Below are 21,548 nucleotides of genomic sequence, written 5' to 3' on the forward strand. Positions count from 1 at the left end.
TTGGAAGCCAAAAGAAGTAACAGAATAATAGGCAACACTATAAAAAGGTTGTTTGAAGGCCCATTTTCTAAAAAATGGAAACCTTACTTTTCTTGTCCTTTTAAACTCTCCAGTGGAACTTATTGTGAATGTCATTCACTGTGAAATATATTATATATATATATATATAGTACCTAACAGATAGATAAAAATATTATGTACATATAATACATATAGTATACTATAATAGATTAGAGAAGTCTTACTTTAACCAAGAGAATTTTAGTCCATAAGGAATTTTTTTTTTTTCTGAAGCTGCAAACGGGGAGAGACAGACTCCAGCATGCGCCCGACCAGGATCCACCCGGCACGCCCACCAGGGGCGACGCTCTGCCCACCAGGGGGCGATGCTCTGCCCCTCCGGGGCGTCGCTCGGCCGCGACCAGAGCCACTCTAGTGCCTGGGGCAGAGGCCAAGGAGCCATCCCCAGCGCCCGGGCCATCTTTGCTCCAATGGAGCCTTGGCTGCGGGAGGGAAAGAGAGAGACAGAGAGGAAGGGGGGGGGGTGAAGAAGCAAATGGGCGCTTCTCCTATGTGCCCTGGCCGGGAATCGAACCCGGGTCCCCCGCACGCCAGGCCGACGCTCTACCGCTGAGCCAACCGGCCAGGGCCCATAAGGAATATTTAAACAAAGGAATAGAGACAACAAACTGGAGAGATGTGTTTCCTTACCTGGCCTGAAAGAGTTCCCGTAAGCACTTGTTCTAATTTTTCAAAAGCTTTAGTGGACAGAACCAGAGAAAACTTGCAAGAGTATGTGCATATATACACACTTGTAATCACTCATTTCAGGGAGAAAACATTTTCCCTTCGTGAAAGTGTTCTATTCTCAGGGACATGAATAACTAACACAAGCTCTCATTAGAATTTTAATCTTCCCGAACTCAGATTAGGACGCCCTAATAATTAAAATTAGCATTCAACACCCCTCCTCCATTCCCTACCTTTCTCATCAAACTTGGCCTTTTCTCACATTTCTATTTCAATGCTTGATAATTAAAATTCCTAGAAAACAATCAGCATAGAGAGCTGTCTATTTTTAAAAAGGTGTCTGAGAGGGGATTTTACACAAAGAGGCCCTTTTCTTCCTGTCCTTAAGAGCCAAGCAAATTTTCCTGGTGCTAATTCCATAATAAAGCCACACAAAGGCTCCTTTCCTTCACCTGGGAAATCTTATTTGCTAGCCTTGCTTTTCTGTCCCCTTAAAACATTCTGATGGATTAGCAAAGGGTCAGTAAACAAAAAAACAAACCAACTAATGAGGAAACATTTAAGTCCAATGGAGAAAAACCATGTGTGTGTGTGTGTGTGTGTGTGTGTGTGTATGTGTATTTTTTTGTATTTCTGTCTAGGAGCGGCAGATGCCACAGAACCACAGTTCTCCTCTGGGTACTTGAATTCCAATTCAGCTCTGGGTAGACACCAATCTCCGGAGCACACCTCCGCCCTCCCCAAGCCCCATCCAGTGGTGGGAATTGCTCCTTTTTCTTTGTAACATCCCAGTTCCTCATCTGTTCTCCCCCAGGCCTTAAAATCAGCCCTTCCTCCTTCATCTCCAGTGAGCTATCCTGACTCCCAAGAGTCGTTTCAGGACTAACAGAAGGAAGCCATTTGTCTTTCTCCCTTTACCCCAGATTCAAGCCCTCATACAGAGCAAGCTGTTGAGATTCGGGGCTAACAAAATCAATGCTGTGGACAAGTCTTCAGAACCTAAGTCTCAGAGGAGTGAGGGGCGAGCTCTGATGCAGGCAGCTAACGTGGCAAGTTCGGGCCCCCCTCGTCTCAGTACCGGCTGGCCGTTGTTCAGCAGCTCCTCCTTGAAGCGAAGTTTCCGTTCCAGGTCTTGAATGACAGCATCCTTTGTGCCTTGAATCTCCTCATCAGAGGCTATCCGAGCAGTTCTGTTGGCTTTCTTTGGAAACCCCCTGCAGGACAATATCACAAGGCGGTATGGTCAGTTGTCAAGCCATATAACTCCAAGTCAAACATTCAAGTCTAACAAAGAGTACACTGTCAGCGTGTCTCTTCCCACTCTTTTTGTTTTTTATTGTTTTTATGCTACCTCTATTCCAACTAATCATGGAAAGGACTGTGAAAGCTGGATTTGGTGCTCAGGTAACACTAACTGGAACCAGTTTTCAGAGGAAGTTCAAATACCACTGGGGGGAATGTGCCTCAGAAGTGAGGTAAACGCCCAGCCCTCGGGATGCGGCCACTTACAGTGAAAACAGGGTGTGAAGTGTTAATCAGGCCTCAGCTTAAAATCTGGCTCTGCCTTGAAGTAAGTAGGTTTGTGACTTTCAGCTAGTTTCTTAACATTTCTTATGAACAAGAATAAAAATATATACCACATCAGACTGTTGAGAGGATTTGAAAGAGAGCGTATTTCTTTCAGACTTTCATAAATTCACTCCTGATCCTTCATAATCAATTTATTCCACAACAGTGCTGAGCCCACTCTAAGCAAATATTAAGTTTGCTACCTTCCCTTCTATTCTAACTTGACTAGGGGAGGCCACTGTTATAGGACAGGTCTGTTTTATACTAGAGGATGCTGGGAGGTCTGTCGGTCCTGTTATACTTGCTGTATCCTGAGCCTCCTAAACCTGGAGAGCCTGGGGCTCTTAGGACAGGTGACATGCCAGAACCTTCTTCTCCAAGATCAGTGACAATACCCTGAGGCACATGAGCCAGGCAGCAGAGACACTAGCTGTTTGGTGGGTGCAGAATCAACCACTGTTGGTGCCTTAAGCAATTTGCTTCCTATTTCTCTTCCTTTTCCCTCACAAGGCTGTGGGTAAAGATGAGAGAGAAATGGAACGCCTGTACCACTGCCTCCTGTGGTCCTCTCCTGGTCTTCCCAACAGCCATGCTTTTCTCCTGTCCCCTCCCTTCTCTTTGCTGAACTCCCTCTGATTTTGTTGAGGGCTCATCTTTCAATGTGCTTAGAAAAGGAGACCCCCACCCCCTTCCAAACTCAGAGGCGATTAAGTCCATTTGAGTGTTCTCAATCCTCTGCACAGTAAATAGTTTAGCCAGAGCCTGAGATGGAGCCCTGTCCAACGAGACTGGGGCAGTGGAGGTGGGAGCGAGAGTGTGCGGTGGTCGGTGAAAAATCGCCCTCTCCAAGCACACGGGAAGAACTGCCCTCTGCTTTCCCCGGCTACCACTGTGTCAGGATGTAACACCAGAAATGGCTGCACCACCCTGATCACGAGGGGAGAGCCCACACATGCCTAAGATGACACCCTGGAAAGAGGACCCTGGGTCCCTGCTTGTTCCGGGAACACTGTTAACCTAGCAGGGAACTACCTGGCCTCACACTTGCCACGTGGAACATTTCATCTGGTAGCTGAGTCTTCGGTTACCTGCAGCGGAAACATTCTACCTGATAGCTCTTCCAGGGCCCTCTTACTAGTCATTTGCCCAAAGTTTAAATAAGATGTGAGACATTGGTTTTAGAGGAACAAATTCAAGAAATAAAATACTGTGATATCCTGTGCTTGTAATGTCAAAGTGGTTAGTCCAACTTTTAAGTCTGCACCCTGCTCACTGGGAAGGGATTTTCATTTTTCAGGAGCTGGGCAATGAACTTGAGACATATTAATAGCAAGGGCCATAGGACTTATGATTTATAACCTTAATTTTTAGTACCCTTTAACAAAAATGTACATAGTCTGCCAACTTTCCTAAGCCTGGAGCCTCTCTCCCTTGCTCTTTTTCTTGGGACATCATCACCAGCCTTCAGGCTTTCATGTCTCCTTGGAGAGGAGGACCCTAACACCTCATTAGCTATGGCACCACGTTTATTTTCTTCATGACCTTGCCACACGTTACCGTTATACACATTCTGTGTAATTGTCTCTCCTACACCATGCCTCTCGCGTTAATCACAGCGCTTGTCAAATGGCAGACCCCCCCCAAAAAATCCATTCGTGGAGTGAGTGAATGGACAGATGTCCATCTCCACCTCTGACCTCTCTCTACCTTCCCTTTTCAGGCAGGAAAATTTATGCCAAAGCCATGTGAAATCAAACCACATGTAACAAGTCAGGCTCAGAACAAGTTAAAAAAATTACTCAATTTTGGAAATGGCCATTGGTTTTGACTATGGCCTTGCCTCTGAGAACCAGCAGAGCTAGGTTTGGAAGCCACTTGCAAGACAGTATGAGAGACAGCGAGCTCATTGTCCCTCAGCTTTATAGGGAACACACAGTTCCCATCAGTACTGGAAACCCGACAGCACGAACCAGTTGCACAACCGCGTCACGGTGTGCAGCCTGGGCGGCGGAGGCTTCGCCGTGTCCCCACAGGCGGACACAGAGCTGTGTCCTCTCGCAGATGAGCGTGAACGGGCGGAACAGGTCACCGCACGAGGGAGCAGGGAACTGGGGTTTTAAAAGACAGCCAGAAGTCCTCTCAACAAGCAAACACCTGTCCATTTTCTACTGAACAAGTCCTGCAGCTTAGAAAGCACTTTCTCAGTCCCCCTGCCTCTTCCAGGGGCCTAAGAGAACCACTCTGGGATGTTACCTACAGAGGACATTCCCCCAGGTGTTCTATCACTTCAGAGGACAGTAAAAACTCTTTGATCCAGACGAAACCCCATTACATCACACTGTTCTTCTTTCATCAGACCGCCCCCCCTAAGTGTATGAAGATCATCGGCATTAGAGGGCACGTACTTCATCCCTGTTTCCTCATTTTCTTTTACTTAAAGTATTTAAGGTACACATATTTTCTTGATTCTGAGCAGTTAGCATGAGAATAAAAATCAATCAATTGAAAAGAGTTTTAAATGTCTGACAGTTATTTCACAAACGGTTATTGAGCATCTAGCTTCCTCAGTCCAATCTCGGCACTCTTCTGCATAATACGGAGAAAAGAGCCAGAGCCTGAGGATGCTGCTTGATCACAAGAGGTAACTGATCAGGTGGAGAAGAATGGAGGGACCAGCTGAGCAATTCTAGGTGCGGTGGGAGCAGGAGAGATGCAGACAGACGCCGGCTGCGGTGACGGCAGGAGACCCTGGAAGAGGCAGGACCTAAGATCTGGCAAGATGAGGAGGATGGAGACAGTAGAGGGGAGAGGGGGACTCGGAGTCAGCATGACTCACGGCAGAGAGGTCGAGGCCTCTATGCTTGCCACTTAAATGCTGTGTGGCTAGAGTTAGTACCCAGTGGCTCTGTGCCTCGGCTTCCTCCTATGCCAAACGTAAACTGTGGGTGTTCGCAGCATGTATCTCACAGCATTAGTGGGGAAACCACACGAGGTAACACACAGCTCACTCAGGCCAGCAGAAACCATCCGCACGGAAGTGAACCCAGAGTCGGGGCTGCTGAGGGGATGGAACGGAAGAGGGCAAGGAGGTAAGAAAAGACGCCAAGAACTCTTGACCAGAGTTTCCAAAAATGTGGAAATAGCCTGTACTAACGGGCTTTTCAGTGCTCAACTATGTTCTGGAATACGGTTTAGAACAAAACTAAGACAATATACCATACTCGGACAAGGAGAGAGAGAACGGATGGAAGAAGGTGGTGAGAGCTGAGAAGTGACAGGTGTGTGAGTAGGTGACCATATTAGCACAGATAATCACAGTTCTGAGGGCTGACACTACAGCCAGGGCCCAAGTGACAGGAAGATGGCAGCGGTGTAAGGCCCTATGGGAGAGCTGGGCAGTACAAAGGTCCTGTGGCCAGGATGAGCCTGGCAGGGTCCGTAGGGCATCGCGAGCCTTGTGGAAGGAGGTGCAGGAGGTCCAGGTCACAATGTTTCTCAGACTAGTTTTAATGCAGAGCCTGCACTTTTTTTCAGAGAGCATCTCATTGGATGATGGAATTCAGAAGATGCTTTAGGAAGCTGTGTTAAAAATTGCGTAGAGCGTTAAGCCAGTCTATCAGGTTAGGGCTCGAAACCAAAATGGAGTCTGGGAGGGTGAGGCACCAGGAAAGAGAAGTAGTTACAGGTTTGCGGTCACTGGGTTTGTTTACCTAGAAAACTAATCCTGGGTTGGTGTTTAATGTAAAATGGTTGTGGTCTGCTCCCCCGCAAGGCACTTGCTAAATGAAGAGCAACACCTCGTTAGGAAATGAAGAGTGGTGACAAAGGGATGATTTGTACGCTTAAAAAAATGCTGCTTCAGAGTAAACTGTACCCAAACCAGCACTCTTCACAAAAACCCACACCAGCAAACAAGACATACAAGCCTCCTACACTAGACACTTCAGTGTCTACACTGCCTGAGTGCACAGCAAACACTACTGATCTGTCCTCCAGTTGCAACGATAAGTCACTCACCATTGCAAAATGCTCATGCAGCTGGGGGTACAAACATCTCAAGCATATTCACCAGCATCTGGAAGGTAGCACATTCCAGATTCAACCACACCAAATCCCAGAAGGTTTTTAAGTTTTTTCCTTCTTCCCTTGGCTACTGAATAATGTTAAGAGCATCCTCCCCTTGATATACTCTTCTAGGTCAATTCGGTCAGGATATTTCAGGAACTCAAATCTCCAGAGTACAATATTGATTTAAGAGGTCATGAGCCTGTCTAGGAAAGAGAGAAATTTTTTTAACTACTAGGAGTCCTCTCAGAGTCAGTGATATTTAATGGAAACAAAATTCCACAACATTCCAGAGTGAGCAAAATCATAAACATGTTGGCATTTCGTTATCCCTCATATTCAAGAATGTAATATATGAATTAATATATAAAAGAGCCCAAGATACACAAACTGATTTTTTTTATATATCAAAAGCCAAAGTTGTTAGGAGTACAGTGAATACCTCAAACTTATACTTAAGGAAAACATTTCACTTTATACTAATATTAATTGCTCTTCACATTACCTTTTGGGTTCTCTAAAGAACAAACACACATTCTCAGCTGCTCCTGGGGCAGATATTTCAACAAAACTGTCACTAGTAACAGCAGACCCTGAGACATCTCCTACCAATTTGCCGGGAAATACTTGCCCAGAATTGGATGCAATTTTGTGTAGAATCCTCTAAGACATGGGACCCTAATGAGCCCAATGACATAACCCTGGGATAGGCCCCAACCCCCTCAGGCCTCTGCTTCTAATGGGGAACGACAAGGCCCGGTGCACCTGTTTCCTGCAGGACAGGAGAGACAGGAACCGTGAGATAATGTCTGCAAAGTCCAGTGTAGCTTCTGTCTTTTCTCTTCCTATCTAACCACTGCCTCGACTGGAAAACTGAAGTACATCTGAATCTGCTCACAGACTGTTCCTTAAGACTCAGGGGATTTTGTTTTGCTGCTCAGCAGTGGTTTTCTTTAGTTAAGAAATATCAGGCATCTGATTTGAGATAAACCGGGGTAAGTCCTTAGATCTAATGAACCCCCCCTTGCTCAAACTTATTCCAGAACCCTGGGAAATCCCTTCACCTTTTGGGGCCTCTCACCTTGAATGCGGACAGTTTTCCCCCAACCTGTTTCTTATAAATCAGGGAGAAAGAGGGACAATGAGGTAATGTCTATAAAGAGCTGAGTGCCTACAGGAAAAAAGCTCCCATGAAGACATGTGTATACAAGCTCTTATTGTGACATGCTTTTACTTTGACAAACGCGGGGCAACAGTTCCAACCACAGCCCTACTTCTGTCAGAGAGGCAAAGGAGAGTATGCAATATGGTAGCACTTTGGCTATGAGGCACCCCCTCATGAGAACAGATTCCAGGAACGTCAAGGTGGGCAAACAATCCAGTGCAGTCAGTGCCAGTGTGGTTCTTGGGGATGGATTTGATCTGATTCACCTTGAGCCTGGTACAGCCACGCAGACAGCAGCACAGACAGAGCGGCTGCCCTGTCTTCAGGTGGCATTGTCGACCCTTGAATTCCCACCATCTCTTAAGGCTGACTTACTGTGGTGTGTAGAACAGGGTTATAACAGCATTGGAAGCTGTAAAACTATCAGCAATTGCGAGGGGAGTAGGATACATTCATTTTATAAAAGTGCAAACAGATTTCTAAGGCATGTTCTCCTTGCTACCTCCGTCTGAAAGATTTCGTCACCTTAACATGTGTACCTGTCAGCAGCTTTGAGAAGGGTGGTATTTTCTCTGCTAGCAACCCAGTAACCTTGGGGAAGAATGCAGCAGTCTGAAGACAGGAAGGCATTAGAGGAACTCCGTGTGCTGGTGTTCTCCAAATCGCAATCAGCTAAAAACCGAGTACTGCCACTTCTAGGCTTCTCACTGCCATTTGTCTTCTGACTGTGGTTTTTCACCGGCTTCCATGGCCTTTGCTCCCTGCCTTGACCTCTGCTACCCAGACATTTGAGAAACAGAACCTTATCTCCACAGACTATTTAGAAAGTTAGTAAATAACCAACCTATTCTTTAATAAGGACAATGCTGGACATGCAAATAGTCTAAAACAGCTAGTATGCAACTGATGATGAAGAAAACCTCTGAAATGTATACTTGAGATTTTGGTAATACAAAACAGGCAAAACAAAACAAAAAAAAACACAGCCTAATATATTTCTACTTTTGCTGAGTCATGTGTAATCAATCTATTTACCGAAACTTGACATATGGCAGAACCATCCAATTAGAGAAATAACACAAGTGAAACTGAATTTGCTGTCATACTGGCCAGAACTAACCAGTGAAGTGTAAATGAAAGTAATTTAAAAGACTCAACAAGAATTTGGCAGTTCCTCCAAGTGCAAGGATGCCAATTAGTCATGGCAGCCCTGACAGGGACTCTCAGACTTTGGCAAATTATGTGGATTATTATGATCTGTAAATAGCTACCTTTTAGTTTTTAATTCAGAATGCAAACGAGGGATCCCACCTTATGCCAGAGGAAAAAACGTTCTACAATTACATGTATCAAACTCCAAGAAAGAATTCAAGTGTGTGGTTTAGCAATAGGAAAAATTCTTGAAGATAAAGGATAAGCACATAATGGTGGCTCATTAGGCTGGCAAAGAGCTAGAAGCCTGCTGCCTGGTATTGCCACTCATCTTTGGTGTCACAGCACCTGAGTATCTTTGGGTACAGTTATGGATAGCCACACAAGCAGCATGACTTCTCCATTAACTTTAAAGAAATGGCAGGAGCTTGCGGTAACAATTATGAAATACTTTGACTTCATTAGATGAGTATCTGTGATAGATGCTATCTATCAAGTGCTTGTTACTTCAAGTAAGCTCTTAAAACTGCTTATCTTCTTAAGAGAATTTCAAAGTTCAAGATCAGAATAAACCATTGTTTCTACTTAGGATGATAAAAGGCATGACCACCCAACGCCTTTGACAGACTGATCTTTGACCAAATCTTTTATGACGATTATTAAAATATTTACATAGTACTTATCTTCTTGGGAAGCAAGATTTGGTACCATTTCATAGTAAGAGAGGGTAAAAAAGTGTCATGCAACAAATTCCCACCTTTTAAAGCTAACAGCGTCTTTGTAGCAAGATAATCCTTCATTTCCTAGCAGCCAAATAAAGACTCAGGGAAAAAACGGGAGAAAAGAGAAAGATTTTCTCAGGCAATGTGACTGACTCAACTTTCAATACAAGCCCATTATCACATCATTACTATACAGACCCTTTCCTTTAATCCACGTTTATGTATTCAATTGACTGAACTTTTTCCAAGAAAGACTTGAGGAGCAAGGTTCCAAACTCAGATTCATCTAATCAACCTTTTAGAAAGTGCCTGACAAAACAAAGCTTTGCTAACTGAAGCGCTTTGACACACCTTGTCAAAGTCAAACACAGCAATGCTCATTCTCAGGAGGCGCTAGTAAATCCGAGAATAGAAAACTTCTCTACATAAGTGAGAATAACCTGAATTCTAAGGTCTTCTCATTTTTATCATTTATTAGGGTTTCCTTCTTTTCTCTGTGAACAATATTGGGATTCTGGCAAACTCTTAAGTAGGATTTCGACAGGACGAGGTGAGATAGGGGAGCTGTCTTGACCTCTGCTAGCACATACTTCTGAACTCACTAGTAAAATGAGTTATGTGCTAACTTTTACACAATTCATTCTTCAACAAGACATGCCAAACACCTGTACAATGTTGCTTTGGAAGGCTTTACTGTACTTTTATAGATGTTATCTTAATTATCCTCATTGATTTTCTATTTTAAGATTTCAGAGAGCTGCACATCATCAAGGCATAAGGAAAGATAGGTATTAGATAACATTCAAATAGAGAAACAGAGGATCATATCACCTCCTAAGAGATCACTGGTGGCTGGGCGCAGAACTGGCACCATCACTTCTTCACTAGCTGGCACACGCCCTCACTTGTTTGCATCAACAACTTAAAGACACTGACATGTTTTCCCCAATCACTACATAACTGGGAAGTCTTCTTACTTTGGTTAATTTAGATAGTTCAGAAACATTGAGTGCCCCACCATCTCTATTGTGCTATTGATCGGAAGTATGAAGAGATGTAGTTCGGTGATATGAGCACGGATTTGGAGTCACACAGGCGTGGATTCAAATCTCAGTTTGGTAGCTATGTGACCGTGGGCAAAATCGCTTGACTACTGGAATCCTCAGCTATAGGTGAGGCAATCATCTCTCTCAGAAATGCACCAAACAAGAGAACGAAAGTGAACTGCCTAGCACTACCCTCAGTAAAAGGTAGCTGGCACCACTATCATCAAAATTAAGAGAACTGCTGAGATTTTGGATAGTTCCTGAGAAAGTCGGGTATTATTTATGCAGAACAAAAAGTGTTGACCTTAGTCATGGTAAGGCAGCTAGGAAAGAGCTTCTTGGTAGAGTTGTTGTGATAAGAATTTAAAAACTAGATGAAGGGAAGTATGTAAAAGTGTTACAATGGTCAACAGGCGCACTTGGATGGGTGTGTGAAGAAGGGGCAAGGTGACCTGAGGCGGGAGAGGGTGTGGCTGTCACTCACGCGGGGGTGACGCCCTTGGGCAGGCCCAGGGAGTTGACAGCGACAGGTGGCGGCTGCTGCGAGGGCAGGAGGGCGCTGAGGAAGGCTGCGGGTGTCTGGCTGTGGCCGAAGCGGCCGGCGGGGGAGGCGCAGTGGGAGCCGGGGGCCGAGCTCGGGAGCGGCGGTGGCGGCGGAGGCAGCGGGAACACGTCGGGCACCGGGAAGGCCGTAGTAGGGCTGAAGACTGGGGGCGGGGGCGGCGGGGGTGACGGCGAGGATGGGCACCACGGGGCCTCGGCCTCAGCGCCGAAGGGCTGCGCGAAGGGTGGCGCGGGCGCGCGGCCAAAATGCTTCGGTGTTGGGGACATGGGCGACGGGAGGCTGGAAGAGCTGGGGCTGGAGGCCGGCGTGCCCTGGCTGGACGCGGGGCCAAGGTTCTGCGCGGCGATGAACTGCTTGGGGCGCGCGTAGTTGAAGGAGCCGGAGGACTGCATGGTGGGGGCGGCGCGGGAGGCGAGCGTGCTCATGGGCTCCGGGGCCGCGGGCGAGGTGCAGGCGGCGAGCTCCGGCAAGGCGGGCGGCGGCGGGAAGGGCGGCGAGGCGGGCGCGCTGCGTGGGGTGCTGGTCGTGGGGTGCCGCAAGCTGGCCTCCTGCTCCAGGCGGATTTGGTTCTGCAGCTGCTGGATTTTCAGGGGGTCCCTGGGAAGACAGAGAAAAGCGACAGGATCAGGGAGGGAACCAGAAGGAACGCTCACTTGCTGCGAGGTTAAGTTGTGGACATCAGTCCCCATGCGGGCACACTACCCGGTGAGGAAGCCATGAGTGATTGGCCTGCAGAGTGTCCAGTTCATTCTGGACAAGGTGCAATGTCAGCTCAGTGCGATCTGTGAGCTCAAAGTCTAAGGTTTACCTACGACGATTCAAACCAGTTTACAAATCGTGATGGAAATTTTGTCTGACGTCCAGGAGCTGTATTTCATTTTCATAGAACCAAAAGTATTGAAAGAAAAACTTTTGACATGAGTCTCTCAGTCCTCTCCTTTGTAGCCAATTTTTGGAAAAAGAACTCTATCAGAATGAGAAAGTTGAAAGAAAAAAACACACTTGATTTGAGTTATTTTTGGCAGACTTAGGCTAGTCCTGTTTGCTGACTTCAAAGCTGTCAACGCGGCCTTCAATAAACACCACAGGCTGATTTTGGAGGTAAGCTCCACTTCCATTTCTGCATTCATTCTCTAAAATAAATACGCAAGTTTTACTGTACATGAAATTTTAGTAGGAACCTGAAATGCCAATTTTTCATACAAACCTTAATAAATATTGATACTGGTATTTTGTTCCATATCTAAAACACATGTAAATAATATCTATCTTTAATGTGGGGGTGTTTAATAAGCAATAACAAATTATTAATTTTATAATAAGGCAGTTTTAATTCCCCAAGTATTTTCCATCATGAAAAGACTGAATTTAATTTTTGAATTAAAATTTTAAATGAAGTGAATTTTTCATTTTAACAGCTAAAATTTTACTTTATTTTATTCAGGAGCTTTCCCATTTGACTGAATTTTACATGTTTTCCTTTATTTACAGCAGGATAGTGACCAGCGGCTGTCAAAAGAAAATTCAACAGAAGGTGGCACTATAACAGGCACATAAACCAGGACCGATTCCATGAATAATAGACAATGCTATGCCCCCAGCTTTAAACCTATTAAGACTAAGTAACAAAAACTCAAAATCTGCCTTATCCATAGGTATTGAATCTTCAAAATGAGGTTCTTTTACATTCAAAACAATAACGGGAACTAAAGCCGCTGGTGAAGATGAGAAACAAGATTTACTGGTAGGTTTGTAACCAAGTATCATTTGCTGTGGGAGCACCAGCAAAAAAGTTCTAAAATTCCTTTCTGCGTCTTCTGTTCGCTTCTGTGATTCCCTAGTAAAGTGACTATACTTAAATCCACGAAAAGACAGAGCAAGGAACACTTTTTTGGGAACTGAAAAGGATAAAAAGAAGATGGTTCTATATGCTTAATCTGTACAGAGCATCAAAGATTTATTTCAACACCAAAGAACTCTGTGGGGTCCGATGGAACTTACCCTTAACATTCTAAAAGCATTCACGCTAGTGCTGGAATTCACCAGGATGCCGAAGTCCCAGATGTCTGTGTGGTTTTGGGAAGACTGTCAGCACATGTGCTCCTGTGCTCATGTGTTTAGAACTGGCCCAGGAATAGAACTCATAAAACCACCCACCAGCTTTAAAAGCCATCATCCAGTGTTCTCATCCTGAATCCCCAAATACCCTATTCTGATCTCCTGCTTCCACCATCGGCTGCTTGTTCCCTAGCTATGGCAAAACGCATCCTATTCCTGGAATGTTCATCATCAACGTGTCACCTACCCTGTGCACCTGGGCTGGGAGTGGTCTGTGTGGTCCTTCCTCAAAGCCACTGTGCCCCTACTCTGGGCCAGCCTGGGCTCCCAGCAGCCAGAGCCTCAGCTGTGTTTTAAGATATTTTAAGCTTGGTCTGGAATCAGCAAATAGCTGTGTAAACGCTCTGGCAAGACTGCTACAAACATCATATCATACTCTATGTGCGGTGAGGAGTCCTCTACCCAGGATTATTAGGGAGAGGCTCCTGAGAAGCCAATCTTCAAAGAAGTCAGAGCAGGAAAGCCCAGATCACCACGATACCAGTTCTAACTTTCTTTATGAGGCCCAGCCTACATATCAGGCATTAAAAGGAACCACCAAGTTTGCTAACTCAAGCGGGCTCAAAACTGTTGAGATGCTTATAGTAATAAGTGACAGTTCAAGAAATTGTTAATGTAGCATTTCACAAGAAATGAATAGGTAGTCTAGTGTTTTGGCCACTAGTATATCCTGCAATGAGGAAGTCGGCTAGGGTTTTACACTCCCCCCATTCTGCACTGGGTGAAGAATACAATATTCAGAGAATTGGAGGGATGGGAGAAGGGAGAGCACAACAGGTATTTTGAATCTTCAAGTGTCTGACTTGATTTCTGTGTAAAATATAATTTAAAAAAGACTTGAATTAAATGGACCTGACATCTGGATTCTGAGATGATGAAATGCACAATTCTAGGTTGTTTTCTCAGTCCTCATTAAGTTTTTTCAATAAAAGCTAATTTTTACCGAGATCAAAGGCAATGGGAATGAAATATACCAGAAAGGGAAGATTACTTGTGGCCTTTGGAAGCCATTTAAGTTATTTATTATAAAAATTCATCACTTTTCTGGTTTCCCATTTTTTTCTGCTGCCACTTTTGTTTCTGCCAATGAACTAAAATGAAACCGAACGGACAGAGTTCTAGACAGCCCTAGTTGCAAGCCCTCAGTTTTGCACACCTGCTCGGTCCCACCCCGCCCAGCATGTTTCCCTTCTCCCCACCACACCCCCAATTCAAAAGAACTGAGCAATTCCCTACTCTCACCCCTCCTTCGATTCTAAAGGTCTCAATACTTAAGGAAATGAGATGCCTATATGCTTTTGTCATGCACCTATCATAGTCCTTTTACAAATGGGAAAGGAATTTTCAATAACTTGCTTAAGGTCACAGAGCAACTTAAACTGCCTAAGCCAGGTTAGACTAGTCTGTTCCTGGCTCCTTTCCCTACATCAGACATGTCAACATAAAAGTACCCTGACTTAGTACCAGACTTTTATAGGGGTGGTGGGATCGCTTCGTAAGTTATATGAATGTCTAACCACTATGCTGTATACCTGAAGTAATATAATATTGAATGTCAACTGTAATTGGAAACAAATTTTTAAAAAGAAGTAAAAAGGAACTCTGACCTTCAATATGATTTTTTAAAAATCTGTGATCATCTTTCCTTCCTAAGGATTTAACTCTTATGTCTTCTTGTAGCCATAGCAACCAGGGCCTTTTAATAATATACTTATGAGGGCCTGCCCAGTTATCTCAGTGGACAGAGTATCTGCTCGATGTGTGGACGTCTTGGGTCAATCCCCAGTCAGGGCACACATGAGAAGTGACCCTCTGCTTCTCTCCCCTCCCTCTTCCCCTTCTCTCTCTCTTCCTGTCTCAGTCAGTGGACTGAATGGTTTGAGCATCAGCCTCAGGCGCTGATTCAAGCATTGATTGATTCAAGCATCAGCCCTAGACTGGGTTGCTAGGTGGATCCTGGTAGGGGTACATGTGGGAGTCTGTCTCCCCTTTTATGACTTAAAAAAAAAAAAATATATATATATATGGTCTACCGGAAAGTTCTGTCAATTTCTATCACAAGTTTTGACACACAAGCACATGTTTATTTGGCGCATGTGTACCTCTCTATTTTTATCACTTAATGTATACATACTGACATAGCAAATTAACTAAAACAAAGTTGATTCACGTCAGTCTTATGTGTGAAGCGATAGTGTACCCATGGCTACTGATAAAGTTCATTTACGCCACTGTATTGTATACAAATTTCAACAAGGAAGAAATGCTACAGAAGCATGTAGAAATTTAGTGAAAGTGTTTAGTGAAGGTACAGTTTCTGATAGAACATGCAGAAGATGGTTCGAAAAATTCGAAACAGGTGATTTCGACCTTTCTGATAAGCTACGTTCTGGGCGACCATCTTTGATCGATGATGATGTTATTAAGACCATGTTGGAGCAAGATCCTTTTCTGACAACGTCGGAGATTGCAGAAAGGCTTAATTCAGCTCAGCAAATAATTTCGGACCATATTCAGAAGATAGGATTGGTGTGGAAATATATTATTTAATAAAGTTTATTGATGGTAAGAAAAATTTGTATTTTGTTTTATTCCAAAAATGGACGGAACTTTCCGGTAGACCATATATATATATATATATATATATATATATATATATATGAATATTTAACTTCAATCTCGATTCTTTCTAGGGTGAAATGGGGCAGCCATGAGAGGATCTTGGCAGCCCAGGAAGGAAATCTGTAAACACTAACTCAATGGAGTCTTCTACATTACAGAAAATCCAGCACCCCCTTGTTGGGGCACAGCTTTTAATAAGAACAATTTTACACACAGTCAGATGGGGCAAAGACTCGGGTTTGACAGAGAGATGCAGAACCCGATTTACTTTCTAGTTCAGTCATCTCTCCTGCCACTAGATTAAAGCAGCCTTGGAGAAAGTAACCAGCCACACTTTGGGGTGATGCAGGAGAAAAAGCCTAGACTCGCAGGTGGGGGGCACTGGCTTGGAACACAACTCTGCCAGCTCCTAACCGTGGGGCGATTGCGAGGACTCAGTGAGCACAGTGCCTGCTGCGTAGTAGGAGCTCAGTAAATGTCCCACAGCAGAAGAGAACAACCCATCCATCCTGGTTATTACAAAACGGAGGTTTAAAAAAATAATATTCTACTTACTGCGGGGGATTCTCATCTGTCCCCCTGCAAGTAGCTGGCAAGGGCAACAGCAGTGGCACAGGAGGACATGGGGAACCAGATGTGGGGGGAGTGGCCAGACCAGCTAAGGGGGCTGTTGTCTCCCTTCCACTCACTCACACAGCCGCAGCTCGTACCTCGGGTGGGAGATGAGGGACAGCACTTATACCATGTTCCTGCACTGACTCATATACAACCCTGGGCGGGGGCGGGGCTGGTGTTATTATCCCCGTGTTTTAAATTCCCTATAGGTTAGTGAGGTCAAGTAACTTGTCTAAGGGCAGAACCTGGAGGTGAAGAAGGGCGACTGGTTGGCTCCAAAGCCTTGAGCTGCATCATTCTCTCCAAAGTGCTCGGTAAAGAAAAAAGGTTTATTAAAATGTTAGTCATTGCTGCTATATATTATATTACTTTTTCTCTGGGGACCAGCAGCCCAAGTGCAAAATAAAGGATGTGAAAGTAAACTTTTGGACAACACACTTATGTAAATTGGAAATTCCCAGTATGTCTCTCTGGAGCAGTGTCTGGATGGCAAGAAGTCATGTATCCCCTGCTCACACAAATAGAGATGGAGTATTTATAGCTGTCTGGAGACACTCTGGGGACCACAAAGCTGGAAAACATTTGTGCTTTCAGAATAAGTATGCTGTTGGTTTATGTATTTTATTTTTTATTGCGTGATGAAGAGTGGCAGTGCTGTACCCTCTGAACCAGGAGCACCTCTGGTCCTGCTATTTATAAGCACTCTGAAGGCAGGGGCTGTGCCGTGTCAGCATCCTCACGACGCTAAGCCAGCAGGCAGCCTCGCAATACCCAAACTGACACTAATATGGCGGACACATCACCATGAGTGACAACACCAGTGGTAATTTTGGCTGCAACTTCTATACCCTGCTGTGCTGCTCACCAGGTGTAGTCAGCAGGGCAGTCCTGTCACAGAGGGCCCCAATGGACTGGGAATTTTAAGAATTTTCAAATGAAGGCAATTAAGTGATTTGCGGATAAACTGCTTTGTGTTCCCACAACATATTCCTTTCTGGCTGGGATTAGTTCAGGATCTTCTGAATGAGAGAGCTCAATATGTTAATTCAGAGACCTTATAGAATATGAAACCCCTACAAGGGCTTCATCCAGGGGCTACTCTCTAAAGTTCTACCTACGACTTTATGATATTCAGACTTCAGTTGTCTTGTCCATGTTCTATTACTACACTGCCATTTATGCCCCGTGTCATGGAAACTGGGTGCACTTGGTTACAATCAATCTCTAACAACTTGCTTGGTTTAGACTGTTATTACTGCCCCTCAGTAAAAGGCGTAAAAATCACAATCTTGAGAACAATTACTTACACAATAAAAATAGGTTAATATAAGCCAAATGAGAATGGATTATATTGGGTTTCAGGGAGGTTATATATAGGCACACAAATAACTATGAATCTAAGTACCTTCCCATAAGGCTGGGCAGAGGACAGAGGTAGACTTGGATTTTCTACAAAGTACCATGAGAATGTTAAAATCAAATTAAAATTGACCACTTTGGGCATGTGCGTTTAACATGTATTGCAAAATGCCATAGGTTTCTTTCCAAAAGACTGCTTCTTTGATCTTGAATTCATTCTGAGCCTTTTGTAAATCACACTGACTCTAGACAGAGCCGCGCCTGAGCGCAGTGAATCACCTGGGAGGGTTCCTACGCGACCGTGACCGAAGGGAGAAGTGGCCCGAGTGAAATGCGCACATGACGCGAGTCCCTTTTAGAAAGGGCTCGTCTTTTCCACGCAGAACAAGAAACTGCATTTGGCTCTGCTACCGAACCATAGTCGCTCTTTCTGTCTCAGTACATGAAGCTGATCTCTATGTGAAGTCATTCCGTGTACCAGGAGAGAAGGAGCAATCGCTGACCGATTCTTAATCCTCCTGGGAAAGTCTCTGCAATATCCAAGGATGGCTGAGTCTCTCATGCGGCACAAGAAGGAAGGACTGAGGGGCCGGGGATGTGCGCTCGGACACAGGTCAAGACCCGGAGGAGCGGTGTGTCCGGGTTGGAACCCTGCAGCTGACTACCCAGATGCAGAGGATGCTCCTGGTGGCGGCCCAGTTCTCTGTGGGATGAATGGTCATCTGGCCTTGTGAAGGCGGCAGCACATGCTGCAGGAGGAGATCCAAAGCGCTTCTGCCTGCCCCTCCCCGCAAGAAAAGGACGTGTTTCCCAATATAAACTGTACGTTGATAAGGGACAGGCTGCGAGGCTGCTGACCGCCTGGACAAGCCCAATGAAGCCAGCTGCCCTGGAACTGCTACGTTTCAGCCAGAGCCTTTGCTGGGGGAGGGGGAAGGATGGGAGGTCAGGGTCTGCAGCAGCATCAAGTCCACACCACAGCTACATGCCTTAAATAACTTTGTCTCTATTGCCACATGGCCTGGTGAAAACAGCAGGAAGATATTAGCTGCCGATTCTTATAAAGACTATGCCAATTGAAAGGACATGAAAAGGAATGAATATGGACTATTCCCTATTGAAACTATTGGGTACTGATTCTTAACAAAGTACATTTTAAAAGTAAAACCTGTTCTCCAACCTTTTCTGAATGAATGTGCTGGAGGTGAATCCAGTGACCTCGGTTCTAAGGAGAACACCACAGAGAAGCTGCCAAGACACAGGCATTGAGAACTTTGTCTCAAGCATAACATTTCTCTGAGATTTTAAGGAATCGGGGTTGAGGGGTGGACACTCAACTTTCAGTCTTACAATGAAATAAAGAATTTGGCATATTTAGGGTTTTGCTTGGTGAATGTTTCCTCAGATTCTCATTTTATCATTGAGGGACATGTCCCATCCCTGTGTCATCCTGTTTGATCAAGTTCATGTTTGCGGAATCGAGTGTTTCTAAAATAGTGGCATGTTGCTTGTATTTGTAAGAATGAATTATTACTAGGGGCAAAGTGTCATATCTTTCAAAAGAAACAGCAGTTACCTATTCACCCAGTAGCTTTATTCTATACTTTGTCAACGAATGGCTTTATTTTACTAAAAGAATAGATACAGTAGCCATTCTCTTTTCTATCCCTTTCAAACATATTATCTTCCATGTTTGTTCTGTTCACCTGTAAGATGTTCAATAAATACTGTTGAATTTTGTTAAAATTCCCAGATTTCTGTAAAGTACAAAACTAGCTGCTCCACCAAGCTAAACAACCCTTGGGGCCACAAGCTGCTTTTGTCCTAAGGGGATACAGCCACCTTGCACAGATAAAGCCATCACCACTCAGGTTATTTACAACACAGATTCAACCAATCTAGAGAAATGTTCAAATAGTTCAACTCTTGTTTGGCCACTAGCTATTGATGACTTTGGATAATTCCCTTATCTTCTTTGCAGCTCAATTTCTTTACTTTAAAATGACCTCATCTGTGAGGTCCTAATAAATTTTCAGATTTTCTGATCCTTTCTCTTTATTCCAGTAACATTTAGACATTACAAAGACACTGATTTTGAAGGAACCTGTAAACAACTATAATCAAGTCCAAGTGTGATGTCTATTCATATATATCGATTTTGTACATATGCTATTTACACATCTTTTTCAACTATTTTTGAAAAACAAATACATTGTTTTTTTCTTTCTTGGTGTTGGGCAGATAAAATGTATTATGCTCACTTTGTTAAAGATGGAGGCCGTCGCCCAGGTGATATTAATGTGTGTTGAGAATCCTTGTAGCCTGGGGCTTGGTTTTGGGATTAAGCCTTTCCCACCCTTTTTGATGTGGGGCGGTACAATCCAATCATGCCTCAGAAAGTGACTTTGTATTAGAGACTTCTCTATTTTGTATATTGGATTAAGAGTTTTGAATCTACACTATAAAATAGGGGTAGAACTGGAGCTGGCGCTCTTGGTTCCTGAGATTATCATTAGAAGAGAGAGCAGAGGAGAGCAGAGTAAAGCCATGTGGAGGAGGCCAGGAGAAGCAGCCAAGATGGTGGAGTGCTGAGTGAGATGCCAGTTTGTGTAGAGTTTGTATTTGGGATAAGGAAGGAGATGGGGAACAGAGGTGAATAAGTCTGGTGAGCTAGAAACCTTTGATTCTAGGAAACTCGGATAAGTCAGTGGCTTTGTGAGCACTGAATGTGACTGGGTTTTGGAGCCCAGTGTGTATTTTTACTTGCCCGCCGGGTGCAAACTAGAATTAAAGACTATGGCCCATCAGCTTTTGGCTCCGTTGTTTCTTTATCGACTGTCCGAATCCAATGTGAACCAGCATGGGCCGGGCTGCTTTGATAGTGGTGGCCTTGGCCTTGGCTTCTGGCTTTACACTTGGTAAATAAAAATAGATTTTAAAGGCATTGGAGAGGCAAACTAAAATAATTCCACAGTAAATCTTATAAAAAAGAAAACCATTTGGAGGGGGTGGAAATACTTTTATACTGTGAATAATCATGACCTAATTGGTTAACATTAGTTGCAATTTTTTTTCTTAAGAGAGATACACCTGTAGATAAGTTCTGTCCAGAAACTTAGAAAAACAGCTTTTGGATGGTATGTGTCTCTAAACAGTTCCTACGGGAATTGGTGGGATGTGGTTCTGCTATAACATTCCCTTAGAGAAGCATGTGAACTGTTCCAGAGGCTCAGTCGCCACTGTTCTGTTAATAAACCTTTCCCCTCTGTCGAGCAGATAAAATATATTACACTCACTTTGTTATAGATGGCACTGCCCACATGGAAGCCCGTTGCCCAGGTGATGATATTAGTTGTCCTTCTTGCTTGGGATGGGCGTGATTACGTTAATATGTGTCAGGGGAGGGCTTTCGCGCCAAAAGGTTTTAAAAGGAAGAGAGTTCCCGTTGTTCCGGGAGAAGAGTGATTACATTCTAGGAGGAGCCCATGCTGGAGGAGAGGAGAAGCAGATAAGATAGTGGAGTGCTGAGGGAGAAGCCAGTTTGTGCAGAGTTTGTACAGAGAGAAGGAGATGGGGAACAGAGGTGAATAAGGCTGGTGAGGTAGAAACCTTTGATTCTAGGAAACTTGGATAAGCCAGTGGCTTTGGGAGCCCTGAATGGAAAGGGAAGTGTTTTCCCACTGTGTGTATTTCTTGCCCTCTGGGTGCAAGTTAGGATTAAAGCTAATGGCCCACCAGTTCTTGGCTCCATTGTTTCATTACCTTCTGTCCGAATCAAATGAGAACCTGCATGGGCCAGG

The 21,548-nt window shown here is 44.4% G+C and overlaps 2 protein-coding genes across 11 annotated transcripts in view; one reads left to right on the plus strand and one right to left on the minus strand.

Annotated features, from left to right (window-relative positions):
- LOC136337775 (3-oxoacyl-[acyl-carrier-protein] reductase) overlaps positions 1-21,548 on the plus strand; it is a 115,353-nt gene that overhangs the window by 65,876 nt on the left and 27,929 nt on the right. The window lies entirely within an intron of this gene.
- Positions 1-21,548, minus strand: part of PALLD (palladin, cytoskeletal associated protein) — a 583,598-nt gene that overhangs the window by 29,570 nt on the left and 532,480 nt on the right. For all 10 annotated transcript variants that reach the window (XM_066279499.1, XM_066279463.1, XM_066279472.1 and 7 more), the window contains 2 exons: positions 10,954-11,631; positions 1,829-1,964 (listed from right to left, as the gene is read on the minus strand). In XM_066279499.1, the coding sequence (XP_066135596.1) occupies positions 1,829-1,964; positions 10,954-11,631 (814 nt within the window). The remainder of the gene's footprint in view (positions 1-1,828; positions 1,965-10,953; positions 11,632-21,548) is intronic.

The sequence above is a fragment of the Saccopteryx bilineata genome, chromosome 1, assembly GCF_036850765.1.
Source record: "Saccopteryx bilineata isolate mSacBil1 chromosome 1, mSacBil1_pri_phased_curated, whole genome shotgun sequence".
NCBI lineage: Eukaryota > Metazoa > Chordata > Mammalia > Chiroptera > Emballonuridae > Saccopteryx > Saccopteryx bilineata.